This window comes from Palaemon carinicauda, chromosome 8, assembly GCF_036898095.1.
Source record: "Palaemon carinicauda isolate YSFRI2023 chromosome 8, ASM3689809v2, whole genome shotgun sequence".
NCBI classification, from domain to species: Eukaryota; Metazoa; Arthropoda; class Malacostraca; order Decapoda; family Palaemonidae; genus Palaemon; species Palaemon carinicauda.
The window spans coordinates 136187478-136212925 of record NC_090732.1 but is presented as its reverse complement, the minus strand read 5'-3'; the positions used below and the strand labels follow the sequence as shown (position 1 = coordinate 136212925).

Genomic DNA, 25448 nt, shown 5'->3' with positions numbered 1-25448 from the left:
CTTGAAGCTCTTTTTGGGGTGACACCTCAAAGCCCTACCTGGGCATGGTGGCAGTTGATCTGGGCCATCAGTTATGTTAAAGTGATTCTCAACCCAGAAGGGTCCAAATTGGTATATAAAATCTCTTAGAGATGAGGGCAGCTTTCCTAGCCCTCCAACAGTTCCAAGCGAGTCACTTCATAGTGTTGATGAACAACAACACCATGGTAGCGGCTTACATGAACAAATAAGGCGGTAACTTTTCACAGCCCCTGTGCTATCTACCAGTAGAGATACTCAGATGGGCAGAAGAAAACTCTGTGTCCTGTCGGATTGCTTCATTTCAGGCAAACAGAATGTATTTGCAGACAATGAGCAGAGCGACTCAGATAGTGGGCTCTGAGTGGTCTTCGAATCATTTAGTAGCCAACAAAATCCTGACTTTGTGGGGTTTCCTGACTATAGACCTGTTTCCGACGGCCCTGAACTTTAGGCTCCCACTCTACTGCTCCCCAGGTTCTCTGGCAAGATAGTGGGACAACATAGACGTGTAAGCATTTCCCACTTTTTGTATGATGAGAAGTTCTTAACCCTGGATAGGTGTGGTGGGTCGTATACAACCCGAGGTTTAAAAAAAAAACATGTTTTTTTTGCCATAATTTTTCATCCGTATTGGTTGTGAGTGATATCGACCTGCGAGACATCAGTTCAGTGCGCGCAGCAGTCGGGTGAGGATGCATTTCATCCTCGCTATTTTCCTTGTGCTATTTCTGAGATACCCTCAGGTCGAGCTCGACCCATCAATACCTAATTAAGGTAAGTTGTGTAATATCTAAGTTTTTATACAATTATCGAATGTGCAGTAGTGTTTAGGCGCGTATAAAAAAGGATTGTTGTAAAGTGTTTGTGAATGTCTTCTATCCCGTATGCTTTTATAAAATAACTTATAATTTTTCCTGTTTTTGTAAAATTGTACCTTTATGGTAAGTTAATTATGATCATTATTCTAGTTTTTTTAATTGCAAAATAATCTATAAACTTCATTCTAGCTACCATAATATTTTCCTGCCAATCCTCGAACAATTATATAAGTACAGTAAATGACTCGCTGATATTGACATATCTTTCTCCATTTCTCAAGTAGCAGATTTGACCTTACAAGGTTGGCGGCCATTTTGTGAGCATATCGGACAGGTAAGCTAGCATAGCTCTATGCATTGCTCTTTTTTTTTTTTTTTTTTATAAAATTTGATATTTTCATGCATAAATACCATGTTCAGCAATGGATATAAGGATTTGTCTTGAAAGATTTCATAATGTAACTCGGCGCAAAAAAAAGAAGAAGAAGAAGAAGAGAGATTTTGAGCTAAGCGTAAAATCTATTTTTGGGTGAGATAGCCATGTCGTCCTGATGGAAGGTTCCTATAAGTAGATTTCTAAGGGATATTTGCTACAGTGATATACCCAAAGAATTTACTGTACATTTTGTACAGTATATGTATATGTACAGTATTGTACTGTATGTATTATGTTATTTTCCATTTATTATTACATTATGTTCTAATAACTACTTAATTTACAGGTATTAACAGTTAGTTTAGGTATATTGAATGGTTCAAATGTATTTGGCTGTACAGTATTTCATTGTGGTTATACTGTAGCTTTATTTTAAAATTCAATGTGGTGTTTTGTAGGGTTTGGAACGAATTATGCAATTAACATATAAATGTGACTTACAATACGAAAAAATCACGTTATGAGCCACTCCAGAACGAATTAATTTTGTGTTGTGAGGCATTACTGTTTCTATTACAAGCTTAATACTATATTCCTAAATTTTATTGTACTGTACTGTATATGACTTTGTCAAATTATGTTTCAGCCACGGTTTAGTCATCACGTAATTTATATTGGATATTAAAGTATTGTAACTGAAGTATTAACTTCAAAGAACAGTTTTTCTTATTTTATCAGATATCTCAACCATCTTAAATTTGAAAAAAAGTTTTGGCATTAAATCTACAACTAGTTAATCATTTAATTTTCAGTATAAATGAATAATTTACAGATAATACTTTCAATCTTATTTTGGATAGGGTTTAAGGTTTAAAATCATTCTAAAATGTTATTTTTATTAATAAAATAAATTTTTGAATATACTTACCCGATAATCATGTAGCTGTCAACTCCGTTGCCCGACAGAATTCTATGGAGGGATACGCCAGCTATCACAATACTAGAAGGGGGTGTATTTACCAGCGCCACCTGTGGCCAGGTACTCAAGTACTTCTTGTTGACACCTCCTCAATTATTCCTCGGTCCACTGGTTCTCTATGGGGAGGAAGGGAGGGTCGATTAAATCATGATTATCGGGTAAGTATATTCAAAAATTTATTTTATTAATAAAAATAACATTTTTCAATATTAAACTTACCCGATAATCATGTAGCTGATTCACACCCAGGGGGGTGGGTGAAAACCAGTGTACAAGATTAAAGGATAGCTAAGTATCCCATATTTCATATAATCAGTTATCCACAATAACAATGAAATAATAAGTACCTGGTAAGGAAGTCGACTTGAACCGTTACTCTGCCTTTAATAAGATCGTCTTCCTTACTGAGCGCAGCGTTCCTCTTGGGAGGCTGAATCAACTCAAAGGTGCTAAAGTATACAGGGCTGCAACCCATACTAAAGGACCTCATCACAACCTTTAACCTTGGCGCTTCTCAAGAAAGAATTGACCACCCGCCAAATCAACAAGGATGTGGAAGGCTTCTTAGCCGACCGTACAACCCATAAAAAGTATTCAAGAGAAAGGTTAAAAAGTTATGGGATTATGGGAATGTAGTGGCTGAGCCCTCGCCTACTACTGCATTCGTTGCTACGAATAGACCCAGGGTGTAGCAGTACTCGTAAAGAGACTGGACATCTTTGAGATAGAATGATGCGAACACTGACTTGTTTCTCCAATAGGTTGCATCATAACACTCTGCAGAGAACGGTTCTGTTTGAAGGCCACTGAAGTAGCCACAGCTCTCACTTCATGTGTCCTTACCTTCAGCAAAGCAAGGTCTTCTTCCTTCAGATGAGAATTTGCTTCTCTAATCAGAAGCCTGATGTAGTAAGAAACTGAGTTCTTAGACATTGGTAGAGAAGGCTTCTTGATAGCACACCATAAGGCTTCTGATTGTCCTCGTAATGGTTTTGACCTTTAGATAGTACTTAAGAGCTCTAACTGGGCAAAGTACTCTCTCCAGTTCGTTCCCCACCATGTTGGACAGGCTTGGGATCTCGAACGACTTAGGCCAAGGACGGGAAGGAAGCTCGTTTTTAGCCAAAAAACCGAGCTGTAAGGAACATGTAGCCGTTTCAGATGTGAAACCTATGTTCCTGCTGAAGGCGTGGATCTCACTTACTCTTTTACCTGTTGCTAAGCACACGAGGAAAAGAGTTTTTTAATGTGAGGTCCTTAAAAGAGGCTGATTGGAGCGGTTCAAATCCTGATGACATTAGGAACCTTAGGACCACGTCTAGATTCCAGCCTGGAGTGGACAACCGACGTTCCTTTGAGGTCTCAAAAGACCTAAGGAGGTCCTGTAGATCTTTGTTGGAGGAAAGATCCAAGCCTCTGTGGCGGAAAACCGCTGCCAACAAACTTCTGTAACCCTTGATCGTAGGAGCTGATAGGGAGCTTACGTTCCTTAGATGTAACAGGAAGTCAGCAATCTGGGTTACATTGGTACTGGTTGAGGAAAACTGCATTGGCCTTGCACCAGCTTCGGAAGACTTCCCATAAAGACTGATAGACTCTGAGAGTGGATGTCGTCCTTGCTCTGGCAATCGCTCTGGCTGCCTCCTTCGAAAAGCCTCTAGCTCTTGAGAGTCTTTCGATAGTCTGAAGGCAGTCAGACGAAGAGCGTGGAGGTTGGGAGTACCTTCTTTACGTGAGGTTGACGCAGAAGGTCCACTCTAGGAGGAAGAGTCCTGGGAACGTCGACCAGCCATTGCAGTACCTCAGTGAAACATTCTCTCGCGGGCCAGAGGGGAGCAACCAACGTCAGCCGTGTCCCTTTGTGAGAGGCGAACTTCTGAAGTACCCTGTTGACAATCTTGAACGGCGGGAATGCATACAGGTTGAGATGGGACCAATCCAGCAGAAAGACATCCACGCGAACTGCTGCTGGGTCTGGAATCGGAGAACAATACAAGAGGAGCCTCTTGGTCATCGAGGTAGCGAATAGATCTATGGTTGGCTGATCCCACAGGGCCCAAAGTCTGCTGCAAACATTCTTGTGAAGGGTCCACTCTGTGGGGAAGACCTGACCCTTCCGGCTGAGGCGATCTGCCATGACATTCATATCGCCCTGAATGAGCCTCGTTACCAGCGTGAGCTTTTGATCTTTTGACCAAATGAGGAGGTCCCTTGCGATCTCGAACAACTTCCTCGAATGAGTCCCTCCCTGCTTGGAGATGTAAGCCAAGGCTGTGGTGTAGTCGGAGTTCACCTCCACCACCTTGTTAAGCTGGAGGGACTTGAAGTTTATCAAGGCCAAATGAACTGCCAACAACTCCTTGCAATAGATGTGAAGTGTCCTTTGCTCCTGATTCCATGTTCCCGAGCATTCCTGTCCGTCCAGTGTCGCACCCCAGCCCGTGTCCGATGCGTCCGAGAAGAGACGGTGGTCGGAGGACTGAACAGCCAATGGTAGACCTTCCTTGAGAAGAATGCTGTTCTTCCACCACGTTAGAGTAGACCTCATCTCTTCGGAAACAGGAACTGAGCCCGTCTCTAGCGTCATGTCCTTTATCCAGTGAGCAGCTAGATGATACTGAAGGGGGCGGAGGTGGAGTCTCCCTAACTCGATGAACAGGGCCAGCGATGAAAGTGTCCCTGTTAGACTCATCCACTGCCTGACTAAGCATCGGTTCCTTCTCAGCATGCTCTGGATGCATTCTAGGGCTTGGAAGATCCTTGGGGCCGACGGACAAGTCCGAAAAGCTCGACTCTGAAGATCCATACCCAAGGAGACAATGGTCTGGGATGGAACGAGCTGAGACTCCTCAAAATTGACCAGGAGGCCCAGTTCCTTGGTCAGATCCATAGTCCATTTGAAAATCTCCAGACAGCGACGACTTGAGGGAGCTCTTAAAAGCCAGTCGTCTGACGGAGCCGGACACAAGATCATGATACTGCTGCACAGTCTGTAAACTGTCAATCATGGGCAAGCGAGGAAGTACAGTGACAACCCGAATCTGTCTAGACTGTCTGGGTCGTACAGACAACTCCTTAACGGGTTGCTGAGGTTGCCCACTGCGTCACAACAAGTCCCTTCTGTTGGTTGTTGAACGTCTTCCCCGTGACACATTGACTCCGTAAACAAAAAATCCTCTAACAAGGACTAAGCTTGGACTGCATGTCATGCAACACAGCTCAAGGTCTATGGGAGCAGGTGTGGTAACAGACGGGATTAGCGGCTGAAGTGTAACCATTACCTTCCCTGTAAGCATGTTATGCTTAAATAAAAGTCCATAAGAGGTTATGCAGCTAAAGGCTCCCTCCAAATGACAGAGTCCTCAAGGGAATATCAGAAGGAGGGAGAAAAGAACTTTCTCATCTACAGGGACCTTATCCTAGAAAAGCTAAGTTCTCTGAGTGAGGGTTCACTGGTGCAAAGCAGCAGACTAGAAGGCAACGTTATGAAACTGCTTGACAGTCTAGTGAGTTGGCAACAACCCAAGATGTGTTGAGAAGCATGCGGTAAGGTATGCAGAGCATGATGTATGCAGAGTATGCTGTATGCAGAGCATGCTGAATGCAGAGCATGCTGTATGCAGAGCATGTTGTATGCAGAGCATGCTGAATGCAGAGCATGCTGAATGCTGAGCATGTAGGAAGTAGAGCCTGCTGTAAGCAGAGCCTGCTGAAAGGAAAGCAGAGCGTGTGCATGGCGTTTAACATTTCTCAGAAATTCCATGACCAGTGCTAGAGTGCTTAATGCATGCTTGCATGGGGTTTAAACCATGGTATGCTGAACAGCAGAGTCAGAACGAGCTGGAACAACAACAGAGGTTTCCTCAACTTGAGGGAAAACCTGAGGTTCAGACTGCATAGGCTGAACAACAGACGGAGCAGAAGGCAGGTGCAAGGGTGAAGGAGGTTGACTCCTAGCAAGAGTTGCACCCAAGGATTGTACCAGCTAAGCGGAGGACGGAGGCGGAGTAGTCCGTTCCTGTTCCTGAGAGATGAGTGGAGCATGAGAAGGTTGAGGCTGCGCAGAACAAGGTAAAGTTCTAGCAAGCTGAGGCTCCTGAGGCGCAAGTGCATGGTGTAGATGAGCTTGCCTAGATGAGGGTTGAACTCGGTGCAGCGCTGGTTGAGCAGACAGACTCACGGAGGGGAGAGGTTGTTGTACCCCAACCGAGAGTTGCACCACTGGAGGAGCAGCAAGGGGAGGAGGAGGAAGAGTGTAACTCTCCTGATCCCAAAGCAAGGGTTGCCTTAAAGAAGGCTGAGGCTGAACAACACTGTGAACAGCAAACTCCGAAAGTGGTTCAACATCGTACGCCTGGCAGATGGAGCTGCGACTGGGTGCAGCGAGTGCAGGCGGGTGCAGCACAGGCTGAACGGGTGCAGGAGGTTGGTGCACCACCGGTGCAGGCGGGTGCAGCATAGGCTGAACGGGTGCAGGAGGTTGGTGCACCACCGGTGCAGGCGGGTGCAGCACAGGCTGAACGGGTGCAGGAGGTTGGTGCACCACCGGTGCAGGCGGGTGCAGCACAGGCTGAACGGGTGCAGGAGGTTGGTGCACCACAGGTGCAGGAGGTGCAACACTCTCAGCACGACACTCACGCATCAAGTCCGAAAGCTGTGCTTGCATGGACTGTAGTAGAGTCCACAACATCATACGCCTGGCAGATGGTACTGTGATCAGGCGGAGCGAGTGTAGGAGGAGGGAGTGTAGGCGGAGGCGGTGGAGCAACACTCTCAGCCCGACACTCACTCATCAAGTCCGAAAGCTGTGCTTGCATGGACTGTAGTAGAGTTCACAACATCGTACGCCTGGCAGATGGTGCTGCGACCAGGCGGAGCAGGTGCAGGCTGGGCGAGCACAGGCGGAGCAGGTGCAGGCTGGGCGAGCACAGGTGCAGCGAGAACAGGTGGAGGGAGTGCAGGCGGTGCAACACTCTCAGCCCGACACTCACGCATCAAGACCGAAAGTTGTGACTGTATGGACTGCAGTAGAGTTAACTTGGGGTCGGCAGACACTAAGTTCTGCTGAGGTAAAGCCTTAACAGCAGAGATCTGTTGTGGCAGAACCTTACTCCTCTTAGTCGGAGTGTAATCAACTGATGACTTAGGAGAGTCAGAGCTAACCCAACGACTGCATTCGGGTTGTGAACTTTAACTTCGTACGTCTGGCATAGGTCTGGACTTAACGTTTAAGAAGTCTTGAGACCTGAGACCAGCGTTACTCTGCCTTTATTTTCTCCCCTAATCTCTTCTGCAGACGAGCAAAATAAGGGCTCAATCGTCTGCGGGTGGGAGTGACGGTCTCGGTAAGACACGCCCACAACCACCGAGAATACTTCTGTGCGCCGATCAAGGCCTGCTGAACCCTTATGCCCTTCGACATTGCTTCTCCCCTGGGCTTGGGAGCTTGCAAGAGGTCCCGGACTGGGAGGACGACTGGCGCGCACAAAAGTACCCTCACGCACTAATCACTTATCACTTTGATTTCTGTTTGCACTTATTTCACTGAACTCGAAACTTAAGTGGTTTGTACCTGAAATACGCAATTCTATCCTTTCTCAAAGTTAGTAATTGCGAAAACAGAATTACAATGTAACAGAAAAATCTAATGAAAGATAAATCAGTGGTAGGAAAGAGACTAAACACTAGATCACTCTAGAAACGTTTAGTTTCTTCCCCTAAAGAGACTAGGGAGAAGAGCAAAAATCGATAATGACGTTACTCGTACGCCTGGCAGGCTTGAATGAAACGTTTATCCTCTTTCTCCCTCCGTCTCTATCTCTCTCTCTCTCTCTCTCTCTCTCTCTTGACTTAGAACCTGAGAGAAGAGCCCAATCATATATATCGTTAAAACATATTATTGTTAAAGGAAAAAACTGAAAAGTTCCTTTATTAGGATCAAAACCATTAAGTTAAGAAAGAATGAACAAAACGCTAGACACGGTTACTCTTACTGCAACGTGAAACCGTGAACATCTTTCTCTATCGTAACGATAGAGTGCAAGTTGAACGTTCTGAACGTCAACAACTGCAGAGACAAAACAAAACGTTAGTTCAGCTTTGAAAACAGTACGAGACTGTCAAAGAAAATCTTTCAAACTCTGTGGCGGAAATAGCATAATATGTTAACAGGTAAAACCGAAATGACGGGCTCAAAGTTTATTAACTTCGGTAAAAGACCGCCTACTATTAGGAAGGTCGAATATAAACAAATATAAAAATTAATTTTAATGAGTTTATAATAAAAGGAAGTTAATCGAAGAGGCCTATAAGAGGCGGAGAGATATAAAAAAAAAACTATAACTTTGTTAAGCAAAATTAAGAAAGAGAGTCTATACTCTCTTAGACACCAACACTTCCGTCTAAGGGAAGGGTCGGCCATTGAAAGGTGAACGAGAGTTCATACTCTCTCGTCACCAAAAATAATCAAATTAATTCCAAAAGCTAACTAAGCTAATATAGAAGTTTTCCAGTAAAGCGACAGCCGAAATCAAAGAGAAATACTTCACCAAAGTCGTGAAAATACTCCAAGAACATAAGCGTATCCCAGAACGTCTTGCCGGAAGCACGACAGAGGAATAATTGAGGAGGTGTCAACAAGAAGTACTTGAGTACCTGGCCACAGGTGGCGCTGGTAAATACACCCCCTTCTAGTATTGTGATAGCTGGCGTATCCCTCCATAGAATTCTGTCGGGCAACGGAGTTGACAGCTACATGATTATCGGGTAAGTTTAATATTGAAAAATTATCATTCTAGCTAGTATAATGACCTTGAAATTTAGGTAAAATGGCAGTCTGAGAAATTAGTTATAACTAATATCTTGAAAAGCTAATTAATCAAAGTGTGTTAGATTAATACCTTTGAAACTCTTGGCTTTCCTTAGGGTTCTCGGCACCTCTTGCAATCACTCTTAGGAAGTCCTGCGTCAAAACAAAGGGAACTCTCTCCCGTGGAATCCCAAATTTCTTCTTAAAATTTCCAAGGAAATGACCAAAGTCAATGTGGAATATCTGGAAAAAATCCTAGTTTAAAGCTTACTTTAAAGGAAAAGAATTACAGTAAGGTTTTGATTATGTAATTCAGCAATATGAAAGAATAATTTTGATTAATTTCAAATCTTAAAGAATGCAAAGCTATCTTGATTTATAATCCAAAATTATACTGGTAAATTGGAAGTTACAATAAAAAGGAAAACATTATGCCTTAATTATAATTTTCTTCATAACCCAAAAACTTTACTGTCTAAAAATTTTCCTGCTGCATTCTCCATGCAAAGCTTCTACCAGCCAATCATGATAGATTTTAAAAAAGGGAATGCCTGTTAACACATATCAATAAAAGATTTATTAATTCTCCTTGTATCAATAACTGCTTGAATGTTAATATCTTCTTCCTTTTATTCTCTCTCATGAAACCAGCTGACTTTCCACTTGACATTCATACATACATATACCAAGGCACTTCCCCCAATTTTGGGGGGTAACCGACATCAACAAATGAAACAAAGACAAAAAAGGGGACCTCTACTCTCTACGTTCCTCCCAGCCTAACAAGGCACTCATCAGAGTTTGGCTGGTACTGCTAGGGTGCCACAGCCTACCCTCCCACATTATCCACCATAGATGAAGCTCCATAATGCTGAATCCGCTACTGCTGCTACCTCCGCGGTCATCTAAGGCATCGGAGGAAGCAGCAGGGCCTACTGGAACTGCGTCACAATCGCTCGCCATTCATTCCTATTTCTAGCACGCTCTCTTACCTTTCTCACATCTATCCTCCTATCACCCAGAGCTTCCTTCACTCCATCCATCCACCCAAACCTTGGCCTTCCTCTTGTACTTCTCCCATCAACTCTTGCATTCATCACCTTAAGCAGACAGCCATTTTCCATTCTCTCAACATGGCCAAACTACCTCAACACATTCATATCCACTCTAGTTGCTAACTCATTTCTTACACCCGTTCTCTCCCTCACCACTTCGTTCCTAACCCTATCTACTCGAGATACACCAGCCATACTCCTTAGACACTTCATCTCAAACACATTCAATTTCTGCCTCTCCGTCACTTTCATTCCCCACAACTCCGATCCATACATCACAGTTGGTACAATCACTTTCTCATATAGAACTCTCTTTACATTCATGCCCAACCCTCTATTTTTTACTACTCCCTTAACTGCCCCCAACACGTTGCAACCTTCATTCACTCTCTGACGTACATTTGCTTCCACTCCACCATTTGCTGCAACAACAGACCCCAAGTACTTAAACTGATCTACCTCCTCAAGTAACTCTCCATTCAACATGACATTCAACCTTGCACCACCTTCCCTTCTCGTACATCTCATAACCTTACTCTTACCCACATTAACTCTCAACTTCCTTCTCTCACACACTTCCAAATTCTGTCACTAATCGGCCAAGTTTCTCTTCTGAGTCTGCAACCAGTACAGTATCATCCGCAGACAACAACTGATTTACCTCCCATTCATGGTCATTCTCGTCTACCAGTTTTAATCCTCGTCCAAGCACTTGAGCATTCACCTCTCTCACCACTCCATCAACATACAAGTTAAACAACCACGGCGACATCACACATCCCTGTCTTAGCCCCACTCTCACCGGAAACCAATCACTCACTTCATTTCCTATCCTAACACATGCTTTACTACCTTTATAGAAACTTTTCACTGCTTGCAACAACCTTCCACCAACTCCATATAACCTCATCACATTCCACATTGCTTCCCTATCAACTCTATCATACGCTTTCTCCAGATCCATAAACGCAACATACACCTCCTTACCTTTTGCTATATTTTTCTCGCATATCTGCCTAATTGTAAAAATCTGATTCATACAACCCCTACCTTTTCAAAAACCACCCTGTACTTCTAAGATTGCATTCATATAAAAGAAAATTAAAGGAAGATATTGATAAAATGTATAAATGCTATATATTATCATTATCTTTAACCAAAAATATCAGAAATAATCAAATTACCAATAAACTAAAATTTCTGTACCGTTTCGATTAATATATTTAATGGGTAAAAATAAGAATAAAATCAAAATTCTACAAATAAATATCCATGAACATCTTTGTCACTTTAAAAACTTACCTGTCCTTCCTGATTAACCATAATGTTATCTGGGTGACGGTCACCAATACCCAGAGCAAATGTTGCAACACAATATCCTGCACAGGACCTCGTGAAGTTGTCAATTGCTTGCTCTAATCTGTAAGAGAATGTATATTCAAATACAACTGATGAAATGCAAATGGTTCACTAAGTTAATTGAAAAAGAATAACTGGCATTGCTTTTAACTAGGCTGATAGAAACTCAGATCAAATTCTTCATTCCAACAACTTGGCAGTGGCACATATTTAAATATACAAGTACAAGGACAAAAATGATGAGGTTACTTTTCCAACCATATATATAATTTATTTGCTTGGCAGACCAATCAACCTTTGACAAGTGAGAAGTGAGTGGAGGTAAAGCTTAAAATGGATCTATTACATAACAATAGCCCAAGGATTGCAACGCAACCAAAATAGCCCAAGTCACCCTGATTTCTAACCTTTTACTACTCACACTCTGGTTCAGTATTCGAAACATAAGGCTAATCTTGAGTATACACTAATTATCACGTCCTAACAACGAGAAATCCCCCCCCCCCACCCACAAATGTTTGTCTTACATTCATCCAAATATCCATAATAGTGAAGAATAAAAACTGAAGCAGAATTATAAAAATTTACTAGAACAAAAACATAAGGTAGGCACAGTAGAAAAAATTACTGATGGATTGGAAGAGGAAAGCAGAAAAGCTGTGAATGCTATAAGGTTGCATCAAGGATGATGGAGGAATGCTGAAGACCAAAAGAGGATTTTGATATGCACAGTAAAAGCTTATTCCTGAAAAAATAGGGTATTGTGACTAAGATTTCCTTCACATAAATAAGTAACCTTATGATTAATGGAGTTTTAATGAATGAACTGATTTCTAAGCCAAAGTTTTCATCATTAGCAGAACAAATCGCTAATAAAAACTATTGAAGCTATAATCGTATCGTAATTTTTAAATTAATGCAATTTGTTATTTCCTCCAATAATAATTAAGATATGGTTAATATTCCTGTTATATGCTAGATGTGTGTAACCTAACAATTGAAACATTTTAAGAAATATGACAATACCTCAGTCCTTTATTTTTTTCTCTGATCCATTTGAACAACTGGGTAGAATCTACTTGAATTGCACCCAGTTTTGATGTGCGTTGAATACTATAAACTGTCTTGGCATTGCGTACAACTTCAATAACTCCCATGTTTTTTCCTGTGGCAAGGCAACTATAAGGCATCATCCTGAGGTCAAGTCCTTCTAAATTCCAAAGATGCTCCATGATGCCAATTACCTGCAGCGTCAACATATCCTGACGGAGATCTTAAATAAAGAAAAAAAATGGTAAAACATGTTATCAGGTCATGCTTTTTTTTAAAGTGAATTCACTGGAATAATATATATTTATGCGCTCTAATATATCTTTATTACTTTACTAAACATGATGCAATGAAAATAGCAGACAAGAGTTGTTCATAAGTACAGTAATCCCTTAACATTTGTAAATTTGCTTACTTGCATGCCTTCCTATGAATTCATTCGAGTAAAAATTCTTTAAAGTAATGCATATTTCCAGTCTCTTAACATTTGCTGTTATCAGTTACCTTAATCTTGGAATATTAAGAGGCAACTGATCAAACTGTATATCTCAAGCTGGGAATGTCATGAAGCAAAATTAATTTTGTAATAAAGCTATGAAGCCAAATTAATTTTGTAATAAAGCTATAAAACAAAACATTAACTGTAAAATCTATAGGATTTTTTTTTTTAAATACAACACATCTGTTAAAAAAGAACTTGTATAAAATATTACTGTACCATCTCCACTCTTAAATATCATTGAATGAGAGAGTGAGTAGTGAGGAGCCATGGGATCAGGATTATCCCACACCAAACACACTGGTCGACAAGCACTTTCGAGGACTCTGCACTCCGAAGTACGTAGTCGTCCTAAAGAATGACTTGGATGCAGGAGTGATGTTAGATGCTGAAGTGTAGATGCATAGTCCCCTTTGGCTAGCTGCTTCTTCAGAAACCTTGTCATTTCCTTGAGAAAAAAAATAATTAGATTGTAAAGTTTATGGACAAACTCACAAAATTTTACAAACAGAGAACCCATAGAGAACTGTGAATCACATGAGAATAAAGATTTACAATATTATGTACACTGACAATTAATAAACAAATTAAAACACATCTAACCTTATTAGTGTCATTCTTGTCCTTAACATCGTCCAGTAAACGGACCATCTTATCAATGACTTCAACCTGTCGAATTAGGGCTCTCAACCCTGGTCCTAATCCTCGACAATAAGACTCTAAAATGGCAGCTACTCGTAGTATCCCAGGCCAACAATGACAATCTGCTCTGGAGTATAAAAGGTTCAAATAAATTTCAAGCCCAAGGAAACATCTTGAAAAAGTAAAATAATTTTAGATAATGTTAAACAAGATAAAGCCCTGTAATATTCATCCAACTAATTATTAAAGTATACTGTAATTATTTTTCAGCTTAATCACACTTAAATTTTTCACTCATAAGGTTCAGAAAAATACTCAAAAAAAGACCTACAGTACTTACAAAATCAATTTAACAAGAGTAAATAATTTGAACATACCATACCTTGAGTATCGTACAAATTACAACTTTTAGCTCAGCTGAATAAAATATATATACTTTCTACTTTAATTTCATGATCAGTTTTATGTGTACAAATATAAGTTCTGACATGGTACCTGATTTTCCAATACATGTACTGTATATTTTTAGAAAACAAATAAGACTGAAAATGCCAGAAATAGAAACATTCACTTCTTAGGATAAAACACTGAATTTTCATGATGCACATTATTAGCTTTACAAAATTAAATAAAATTCTACCCCATACAACAATATATTGTCCTGAGCACTATCACAGGTGTTCCAATCTAGGATACCCCGCGATAGCTGAAAAACCACGAAGTAGATACAGATATCTACAGTATTGTATATTTTTTCATTTTCTAATTTTTCATATTTTTTCTTTTACTTCATAAATTTAAGCTTTTATAAACCCTCGTTTTACTCTTTAATCCCTTTGTTATGATGACGTAGTTTGACATCAAAACATGCCTGGTGATACGGACCATGACGTCCGGATATGTCATTTACAACAAGTGCAAACCATATGGAGGTTAAAATGCAGTGTTGATAGAATGTATTGAAAGTGGGTACTAGAAAGTTTGAATAGATAAGTTGCCGTTGTAGGTTGGCCAGGGTACCAGCCGCCCGTAGAGATACTACCGCTAGAGAGTTATGGGGTCCTTTGACACAGTACTACATTGGATCCTGCTCTCTGGTTACGGTTCTTTCCCTTTGCCTACTTACACACCGAATAGTCTGGCCTATTCTTTACAGATTATCCTCTGTCCTCATACACCTGACAACACTATGAGCCTCTGCATATATTGTTAGGAAGGAGAGAGGAAAAAAGTAATAAGACTTTTCTAATCTAAGTGAGAGATCACTGGACCCCCCCCCCCCCCAGGCAACAGCAACATACACACTGTTGCGTTCATTAAGGTATTATAATATGTAGACTTCTGTAACATGGCTTTTGGGTAGTTAAATAAAATACTTGATATTTTGCCGTCACTTTTGATTATAGCATTGAGGAAGCCTCTGAAGCAGCTGTGATGAAATATCACTTAAAAAATTATGGCTCAGAAGAAAAAATTGAGTAACTAAGTAAAATGTCAAATTAAATTTTAATTTAGCCAATATATACACTGTTATGTTTATCGTTACTTATACTTATACAGTATATGCAGATTAAATATTTAGAGGATTGATTCCTAAGAGGCTCTGCATGGAGATATCTGTCTCTCCTTCTGGTTTTGAAGACCTGTATTTTCTTATCGTATGTTTATTTTTTCTCTCATTGATTAAAATCTTTTTTTTTAATAGTCTTTTTCAATACACTTCCTCCCTGAGGGTGTTTTATGTTCCAGTTCATAATAGTACTGTTAATTTTTTTTTCTTTCCTAATGTTCTCAAATTCTACTTAAGCTTGAATACATCTTACCTAAAGAAGATTTGTTATAGATTGCTGATTTTCCCCAGAATCAAATCAACGGTCATGTACCTGTTTATCTAGCAAGCTGAAGGCAAGAAAAGATAATGAAAGCTCAGCAGTTCTAGCTGGGTCCCCCTGCCCAGTGTAAAATCAAGGGGTGGTGCCCAGCACCCAGTTCATTCTTGATTGTTTGCTTTTTGCCCAGATTGCAGGCATTCCACCGGATTTCATTGTGCAGTAAAAAGCTTGGGTGTGGTTGACATTCAGACACTAGGCAGTCTGGGTGTTACGTCTGGCCGCAGTCCGCAAACCACTACAACAGGGGTATCTGATGCTGTGAAAAGACAGGAAAGTTATTGCTCTGTGGTACCTCTTGATGTGTGACTGACACAGAAGAGTGGGCAAACTGGGAAGTTCTCTCAGGACTTCTATGAGCGTGCTGAGAAGGTCCGGGTACCACTCCACATAAGGCAAGTTTGGGGTGACTAGTATTACTCAAAGGTTGTGAGCCAACATTTTTTCAAACTTGTTAAGAACCCGTCTTATCAGACAAAATGTCAGACCACATATATGCCCATTCCGTCCAATGGATGTTAAAACGCATCTTCCATCACTGCTGAAGGATCAGGGACTGGCTAGCAGTACACCTCAAGCATTTTGTTTGGGCGTGTGGAAAACATATCGATGATCAGAGAACCCCACAAAGTCAGGAGTCCCCTCACCTTGAGAGGACAAAACAAGTTGCTGTAGAAACCCAGAGACATGGCATTCTTCCACAACATAGTCAAAATCTCGTCTTGTAAAAGAAGGTCTTTAGCTGACCCTCAAGCACAATGATGGGCTCGTCGGAGTCCAAGTGAAAGGAGGGCAGCAATTTGTTAACAGGATGTAATGCCTGGAGATGAGGGCCTCTACCATCCAAGGATCTGCTCCGTAGAACTGCCACCTTGTCCAACTGACAGGCATTTCATCATAGGTGGTGTTATAAGGAGATCACCTACCTGAACCCCTCATATTGGATTGCCCACGACAGCAAAACAAATTCAAAGATTGGCTTTGCCTCATTTAACGAGGATGCCAGACCTCTGGAAGATACCTACTTCACTGCTGAGGCTGTTTAGGAGGAGAGGACTTGGACTTGGCAGGTGCCGGTGGTACTCATTTAAGAGGAAGCCACCAGTCGGAAGAAGGTGGCTGTCTTGGATTTTACTATTTCTCTATTACTGCTGTGACTTCTCCAGGAGGGAACAAGGTTAGGCACTGCATCAATGGGGTGTTACATAGAGCTAACAAATCAGGAGACACCATCCGACAAACAAATTGTTTCACTACAACATCCCAATGCTTGAGGATCCAATTACTCCACAGGAAGGAAAACTGGTGCATAAAAAATACAAGGGCCTTAGCCCCTGAACAGTCGATTTCTTCGTACGGTTTCCATTTAATAGTATCAAAGCTTTCCTAAATTGCATAATAAGAGACTGTGCCTCCCAACCAGTGGTCCAACCACAAACAAACCTGCAAAGCAAACACAGCCACCATTTCTAGATTTAGTGTTTTAGTTGCAGAGAAGACTGCCAGCTACTGAGTCTGTCTCTCACTGGACATCCCCTGGGTCAAGGTAGCAATGTCCAGACCATGAGGCAACAGGTTGGGATGAGCACCTTTCGTAACACAAAACCTCCATTGCTTCGTTAGGACTGAAGGAATGACTTAGTTGACCTGACAGCTTTTAGGGAGTTCTTAGTCACTTAAACTTGCATAGGTTGTTGCCTATCAGTACACTAATTGTCAGTCCCTACACACTGGTGGAGAGTGGCTGGCTGGCAGATCCTGGATAATTCTTCATTGGATACCTCCAGCTCATGCCAGAGTAAACCCATTTCAAATGGAGAAGGTTTATTTCGCGTAAGAATAAATATTTATAAATCTGTGATGTACTAAGGGAGTGATAGGTGAACCATGATATGGTGAGTAATTATTGTATTATGAATTAGTAGAAAGACAACAAAGCTATCAAATTACATATCGCAAAGCATAAAACTACAAACAAAATAAAAAAATTTTTAACTGGATAAAAAACAATTAATTCCAGCACGTATCCCTTCATGTTAATAATCTCACCATATAGTAACAAACTTTCAGAATTATTCTACAATTGATGACAAGGCTTTAGGAGCTGTAAAACTTACCTTAATTGCCAAAAGAAGAAGTGCCCAATCTTTGCATTTGTTAAAGCCTTCCGTAGTAAAAATCTAAGCAGTGCAGAATCCAAGTATGGCTCATGCTTCAAGGTTTGAACAAGTTGGAGCATATACTGAAAGAAAAATTGAAAAGGAATATGGAAATCAAGTTCAACATTGAAGTTTAGTTTTACTTGGAAGAATTGCTCAGGGACATGAATATGAATGGCTTACTTCACTTATTCTTTATCATATAAAGGTTGATAAGATACAGCAATCCTCATGCAGAAATAGGATAAGATTAAGAAAATTGATGTGTGGGTTTTTGAGTTGTTCATCTAACAATGCCAATGCCACGGTACTAGCCATCCATTGAGATACTACCTCTATGGTTAAGGTTCATTTTTAGTTTGCCAAAGCATACTCTGAATAGTCTGGCCTATTCTTTACACATTCTCCTCTTTAATCAAACACCTGACAACACCAAGATAACTAAAAAATTCTTCCTCACTCAAGGGGTTAACTACTGCACTCTAACTGTTCTGTGGTTACTTTCCATTTGGTAAGGGTAGAAGAGACTCTTTAGCTATTATATGCAGCTCTTCTATATGGACACTCCAAAACTAAACATTAAACCATTGTTCTCTAGTTTTCCATAGTGCCATAGCCTCTGGACCATGGTCTTACACTTTAGCTAGTTCTCTTACTTGAGCATACATTCAGGCACACTACTCTATGTTTCCTTATTTCCTTTCCTCACTGGGCAATTTTTCATGTTGGAGCCCTTGAACTTATAGCATCCTGCTTTTCCAACCAGGGTTGTAGCTTTGTAATAATAATAATAATATTAATAATAGTAATAATAATAGTAATAGTAATAATAATACTGTGAAAAGGCCTAGTTATACTTGTTTCAAACTATCAAAACTATCATAAACAATAAGCTTAATAGTAATAATAATAACAATAACAATTCAAAAACATGACAATTTCTACGAAAAATATTTTCTTAACATACTTACCACAGACCACTGTTAATGAGAACCTGGAGCTAACTAGCTCCCACGACCAGGAATTCCCCCCTCTCCACGTGCGCAACCCTGACCTCACTTATTTTCCCACAATGCACTAAGAAGCCCTAGGTGACCCTTCCCGGGTCAAAGGCCCCAATTCTATTCCTGGTCGTTGACACATGGTCTACTTTCCAGCTTCTCTCACAACCGTAGTTTTTCCCTTGGTTTGGAGTCTGTGAGTGTGCAGCGTCATTGCCCAGGTGTTAATGGCAAGTTGTGTGCAGGTTAATCCTGACGTTCTGTGTACTTCGTATCGGGGGTCTGGTGTGTTCCCGAGTGATACGTGTGAGGACTAGAGTACTTAGAAATACCGAAAACTTTCAGTCCAAAGCAATGAGGGAAATAATTTCATCCCCCAAATTGGAAACTACTATAAACTTCGTTAAAACCACGCGAAGAAAAGATAAACTATGTTACAATGGTTATTATTACACGAGGAATAACGCAACCAAAACAGTTTCTTATTGGCGATGTGAGAATGAGAGAGAGATTACAATAGATGAAGTGAGGAGAGCACTAGATGAAACGAGAGTAGGAAAAGCGTCTGGTATGGATGGTGTGAGAGCTGAGATGTTGAAGGAAGGGGGTGTGACTGTACTTGAATGGTTGGTGAGATTGTTTAATATGTGTTTTGTGTTGTCAATGGTACCAGTAGATTGGGTTTGTGCATGTATTGTACCACTATATAAGGGTAAGGGAGATGTGCATGAGTGTTGTAATTCAATAGGTATTAGTTTGTTAAGCGTAGTTGGAAAAGTGTATGGTAGAGTAATGATTAATAGGATCAAGGATAAAACAGAGAATGCAATCTTAGAAGTACAGGGTGGTTTTAGAAGAGGTAGGGGTTGTATGAATCAGATTTTTACAGTTAGGCAGATATGCGAGAAATATTTAGCAAAAGGTAAGGAGGTGTATGTTGCGTTTATGGATCTGGAGAAAGCGTATGATAGAGTTGATAGGGAAGCAATGTGGAATGAGATGAGGTTATATGGAGTTGGTGGAAGGTTGTTGCAAGCAGTGAAAACTTTCTACAAAGGTAGTAAAGCATGTGTTAGGATAGGAAATGAAGTGAGTGATTGGTTTCCGGTGAGAGTGGGGCTGAGACAGGGATGTGTGATGTCACCGTGGTTGTTTAACTTGTATGTTGATGGAGTGGTGAAAGAGGTGAATGCTCGAGTGCTTGGACGAGGATTAAAACTGGTAGACGAGAATGGCCATGAATGGGAGGTAAATCAGTTGTTGTTTGCGGATGATACTGTACTGGTTGCAGACACAGAAGAGAAGCTTGGCCAATTAGTGACAGAATTTGGAAGTGTGTGTGAGAGAAGGAAGTTGAGAGTTAATGTGGGTAAGAGTAAGGTTATGAGATGTACGAGAAGGGAAGGTGGTGCAAGGTTGAATGTCATGTTGAATGGAGAGTTACTTGAGGAGGTGGATCAGTTTAAGTACTTGGGGTCTGTTGTTGCAGCAAATGGTGAAGTGGAAGCAGATGTACGTCAGAGAGTGAATGAAGGTTGCAAAGTGTTGGGGGCAGTTAAGGGAGTAGTAAAAAATAGAGGGTTGGGCATGAATGTAAAGAGAGTTCTGTATGATAAAGTGATTGTACCAACTGTGATGTATGGATCGGAGTTGTGGGGAATGAAAGTGATGGAGAGACAGAAATTGAATGTGTTTGAGATGAAGTGTCTAAGGAGTATGGCTGGTGTATCTCGAGTAGATAGGGTTAGGAACGAAGTGGTGAGAGTGAGAACGAGTGAGAATGAGTTAGCAGCTAGAGTGGATATGAATGTGTTGAGGTGGTTTGGCCATGTTGAGAGAATGGAAAATGGCTGTCTACTAAAGAAGGTGATGAATGCAAGAGTTGATGGGAGAAGTACAAGAGGAAGGCCAAGGTTTGGGTGGATGGATGGAGTGAAGGAAGCTCTGGGTGATAGGAGGATAGATGTGAGAGAGGCAAGAGAGCGTACTAGAAATAGGAATGAATGGCGAGCGATTGTGACGCAGTTCCGGTAGGCCCTGCTGCTTCCTCCGATGCCTTAGATGACCGCGGAGGTAGCAGCAGTAGGGGATTCAGCATTATGAAGCTTCATCTGTGGTGGATAATGTGGGAGGGTGTCCTGTGGCACCCTAACAGTACCAGCTGAACTCGGTTGAGTCCCTTGTTAGGCTGGGAGGAACGTAGAGAGTAGAGGTAGGTCCCCTTTTTTGTTTTGTTTCATTATTTAGGCAACAGTTAAAAGTATTGTAAGAGCCCCACCCTGACATAAGGTCCGGGTAATCTGCATGCACGCACGAATGAAAAGTGATGGTAGTCATGCTACGGTATAGCCATTAAGAAATGAAAATCTAAATTATAATTACATAATAGTTCCCCCACACAATTATGTTAGATATTCATAATATTTTACCAAGTAGGCTACCTAGAGGTTCTCAAAAGTTAAAGTGATTATTACTCCTTTCACTAATTATTTCTAACATTTATCAGCTAATCATATAAAAGAAATAATTTTCCAATCTATGACAGAACATGGAAGAATGTCAATATTCATCCTATTTTAATCTATCCTCTTACTTTCCTCTCCTTTGTCTAAAAGACTTGCTCTTTTAATTATCCACATTAACCTAAACTATCATTGTAAATCAGTTGAAACCAGACCATAAGACTGTTATTTTGAGCCCTAGTAAAAGTTGTATAAGATATTATTATTATAATTATTACTAGCTAAGATACAACCCTAGTTGGAAAAGTAGGATGCTATAAGCCCAAGGGCTCCATCAGGTAAAATTAGCCCAGTGAGGAAAGGAAATAAATAAACAATATGAGAAATAATGAACAATTAAAATATTTAAAAAACAGCAATAACATCATAACGGATATTTTATATATAAACTATAAACAGACTTATGTCAGCTTGTTCAACATAAAAAGATTTGATGCAAGTTTGAAATTTTCAAGTTCTACCAATTTAACTACCCGATTAGGAAGATTATTCCACAACTTGGTCACAGTTGGAATAAAACTTCTAGAATAGTTGTGTAGTATTGAGCCTCATGATGGAGAAGGCTTGGCTATTAGAATCAACTGCATGCCTAGTATTATGAACAGGATGGAACTGTCCGGGAAGATCTGAATGTAAAGGATGATCAGAATTATGAAAAATCTTCTGCAACATGCATAGGTTAGTACACATTAGTCAGCAAAGAGAGAAGAAAGAAATGGGAACTGATGATATAAAAGATAAAACAATGTAGTTTAGGGGCTAGACTTTACAAGGAATGTTTAGTATTCCCGTCACTGTAAAAATCACATTGTAATCAGTACTGCAAATCGAGGAAAAAGGTAAACTAAAAAAAGAAAAAAGAAAAAAAAATATAAAAAGGCCAAAATTACAAAAAATGCAGGTCTTCAAGAAAGTATAAGAAGACTATGATGGCTGATAGCTTAGAAAATATAAAAACAATAATGAAATAATAGCAACAAAAAAATATAACAAATTTTTAGTGGTAAAACATACCTGAAAGATCTTTTCCATTGGTGCACAATATCAAACGTTATCAACCTACCTGGAAAAGCATTTCATCAGGAAGACCTTTATCTAAGGATCTGACAGCATGCTGGCGCACAACAGGATCAGCAAATTTACACTGAAGGAGTTCCAAAGCAATCTCTGGAGACACCAAAGGCCAACTTTTGATGAGCAAATACAGCTAAGGGAAAATATTTACAGTTTTAGTGAAAAAATAAGCAAGCAACTGATTTTTTACATTACTTCTTAAATCTATTGCCAATACAGGATTTCAAATTTCTTTCAGACTACAAGGATCTCTTGGAATTCAGTCACTTTCTTAAGGAACACACCTGACTGACTTGATCCCTTGAAGACCAGCGAACTGCATCTAACAGCCTAGGCAAAGAATCTGGTACAAGCAGACACAACTTGCGCTTATACCACAAAAGTTCTTTTTCCTCCTGGCTGAGTTTACACAATGGATCTCTTAAAGTCAACTCTTTGATTTGGGTTAATTCTACAGAGTTGTCACATGTATTCTGAGGGATAAAAAACATTGACTAAATTAGACATCTGAAGATGATTATGTGCAAATTTCATGTACTTCATCAGAATCACATACCTCTAATAAAACCAAACATCTGCAAATGCAGACTTAATAAATTTGTAAGTGATTTAATTAGCTTTATAATACTGTTTGAAGAGCTATTTTTATTTAATGCATTGCAACAAATTTCATCAATCAAAATAATGTCTGAACAAATATATAATGTGCTTCATGGCTAAAAACCAAGAAAGTCATTTTTGTTTTAAGGAATCATTGGAAATTTTCTGAGTGGTTACCAGAAGTACAAAGGGATTTTAGTGAAGATAACAATGCATGGTAATTTCAAGTGTTCATCTGCTATAGGAAGCCAAAGGTCTGTGACGTATTATCTTAAAAGGCCAATTAATACCTGTAAAAGTTATCCGAGGATTTATCAACGTTCTGAATCTGTCTTATAACCTGATGCTGTAGTGATTAGAAGGCTGTATCCGAATATAGCACACAGAATTAATATCAGGTTATGACATCGATCCTGCTAACCCACAGCAAAATAAATGGCCATGCTGGAACAATGAAGTGATGGGACCCAACAAGCAATTGAACCTCAGGTGATATTTTCTCAAAATCATTAGTCTTAAAAAAGAATTTAAGATAAGAAAAAGGTATTTCATATGCACATTACTGTATTTGATTATTGAGGAAACCAGGTCAGGTTATTAAAGGAGTGAACTAACCAAATGATAAAAAAACTATTTTTAAAACAAAATTAGAGAAAAAATTTTCATGTCCTATAATGGAAAAAATAAGGTTATTATTTAAATACTGAAGAATACACACACAGTCCTCAACAGGATAAGAAATATACTATGGGAACCTCAAAAATAAGGAAGACAAGTACATCCATATGCATATCATTCACAAATTTCAAATAACAAGATTGGGTGAAACACAATATGGAATACGGATACAATTTTAATTCAATTTTACGACTTCATGTCACCCATATGTGTGTCAGCATCTGACCATCATAAATATGTCAGCATCTGTTGACACCTACTTAGTCACAATTTGGTTTTGTCAATCAAGTGCTAAAATTATATCTATTTATTTTGCTTAATCAGTTCTGTCGTAGACTTGTATATTCACAAGATTTCTACAAAGTTGTTTAACATCCATGGAGAACTAGTTCTCTCCTTACAATCACCTTCCACTCTGGGCTAACTGGGAACTAATCAGGTTAGTCTTCAGAACTTCTGTTTTTACAGTGTTTATAGTTTGGTAACAAGTTACAACTCATTATTATCAAGTTTAGTTATTACTTAATGTTTTTGGGGAGATCCACCTAATCGTCTTTACATAACGGGGTCATTTGAGAAAACCCCACTCAATACTCATGACACAGAATAGTATACAGTACTCGTGTTTTTACTATTTGCTCTTCTGGGTGTTTATTAATAAACCTACTGAGTGTAGGGAATTGCACAAACCTGAAAATAATCATAACGAGTTAAATGGGCAGATGAGATACAAATATCAAAACTTCACATTTCTTTATTGAGAAGGTAGTAAAACAAAACAAAAATTTATAATTTTTACATCCACTTAAGAATATCTAAATTTAAAAAGGAGAATTGAGGAAAGACATAAAAATACAGGTTACAACAACCCTAAAGTATGGTGTTTATTGCCCAAGCCAATGGATCCTGTACTCAAGACCAAAGCATTTCCATCCCCCAGTTACAAGAAGTGGCAAATATACATGTTTGGTCTATTCCAGATATTCCATTACTCCTGACATATTAAAGAATTCAGATACCATTTGGTAGGCAGTATCTGAAATTTCTAGCCTAATTCATTGTAAAAATATTCTGCTTTCCTGGAATTAAGTAAAGCAGAATATGATAATCCTGTGCTCTGTCCGGAAAAGTAACTCCTCTAAAATGAACAAAATTTCTAACTTCATCTCTCCTGGCTCTCTGACATGAGAAAAAACTGTCATGTTAACCATGTGATGAGCAATATTCAAATGTATTTGGCCTACTAGTAAGCTTTGAACAAAGCTAACAATTCAAAGCAGTTTACAATATATGTATTTGCAATGCTTTGGCTCCATAGACCTGAGAAAGGAAAACTGTTAGAAGTTACTTCTCAGGACTGGGGTAGATAAGTTGCAAAGGAGGAAAAATATACAATCTTCAAGGCTAGAAACACCCTGGAGCAAGATGGGCAGTCTCATCAAGATAGAATGAAACTCTGCTTTTGGCAAGGAGGAATCAAGATTTTACTAGGCTTAAAAAAAATTTCTAAAACAAATTGAATAGTAACTATAGAGGCCTAATCCTTATTTGGGCATACAGAATAAACTTCTCTACAGACATCGCAGACCCTAGCAGTTTTATCCACTATGTATTGAGCTTGACCTTGTAGTCTTGAAAGCCAACAAAAGATTCATGAAAGATCTACCTTTCTTCGATGCAAAAGCAGAAAATAGGAACTGAGGCTATTGTCATTCACAAATACAGAATCAACTGATTGGTGCATACAGATACTTCCTCATTTTGTAAGGTTTCTGGTGGTGGTTTAAACCCACGATGAAAGTGTGACTGTTCCTCAAAACCCTTACATCCTCTCCTGATATGGTGTTTATCTGTTAAGTTCATTAACAAAAGATATGGGATATAACAAGCCTACACAAACCATAATCAAATGCTGACA

General features: G+C 39.7%; 1 protein-coding gene across 1 annotated transcript in view; it reads right to left on the bottom strand.

Annotated features, from left to right (window-relative positions):
* LOC137645462 (phosphatidylinositol 4,5-bisphosphate 3-kinase catalytic subunit alpha isoform-like) overlaps positions 1-25448 on the bottom strand; it is a 99400-nt gene that overhangs the window by 27754 nt on the left and 46198 nt on the right. Inside the window, exons 6-13 of the mRNA XM_068378267.1 lie at positions 22537-22725; positions 22242-22385; positions 17614-17738; positions 13569-13734; positions 13185-13413; positions 12443-12689; positions 11360-11477; positions 9094-9245 (exon numbers count right to left, since the gene is read on the bottom strand). Of these exons, the coding sequence (XP_068234368.1) occupies positions 9094-9245; positions 11360-11477; positions 12443-12689; positions 13185-13413; positions 13569-13734; positions 17614-17738; positions 22242-22385; positions 22537-22725 (1370 nt within the window). The remainder of the gene's footprint in view (positions 1-9093; positions 9246-11359; positions 11478-12442; positions 12690-13184; positions 13414-13568; positions 13735-17613; positions 17739-22241; positions 22386-22536; positions 22726-25448) is intronic.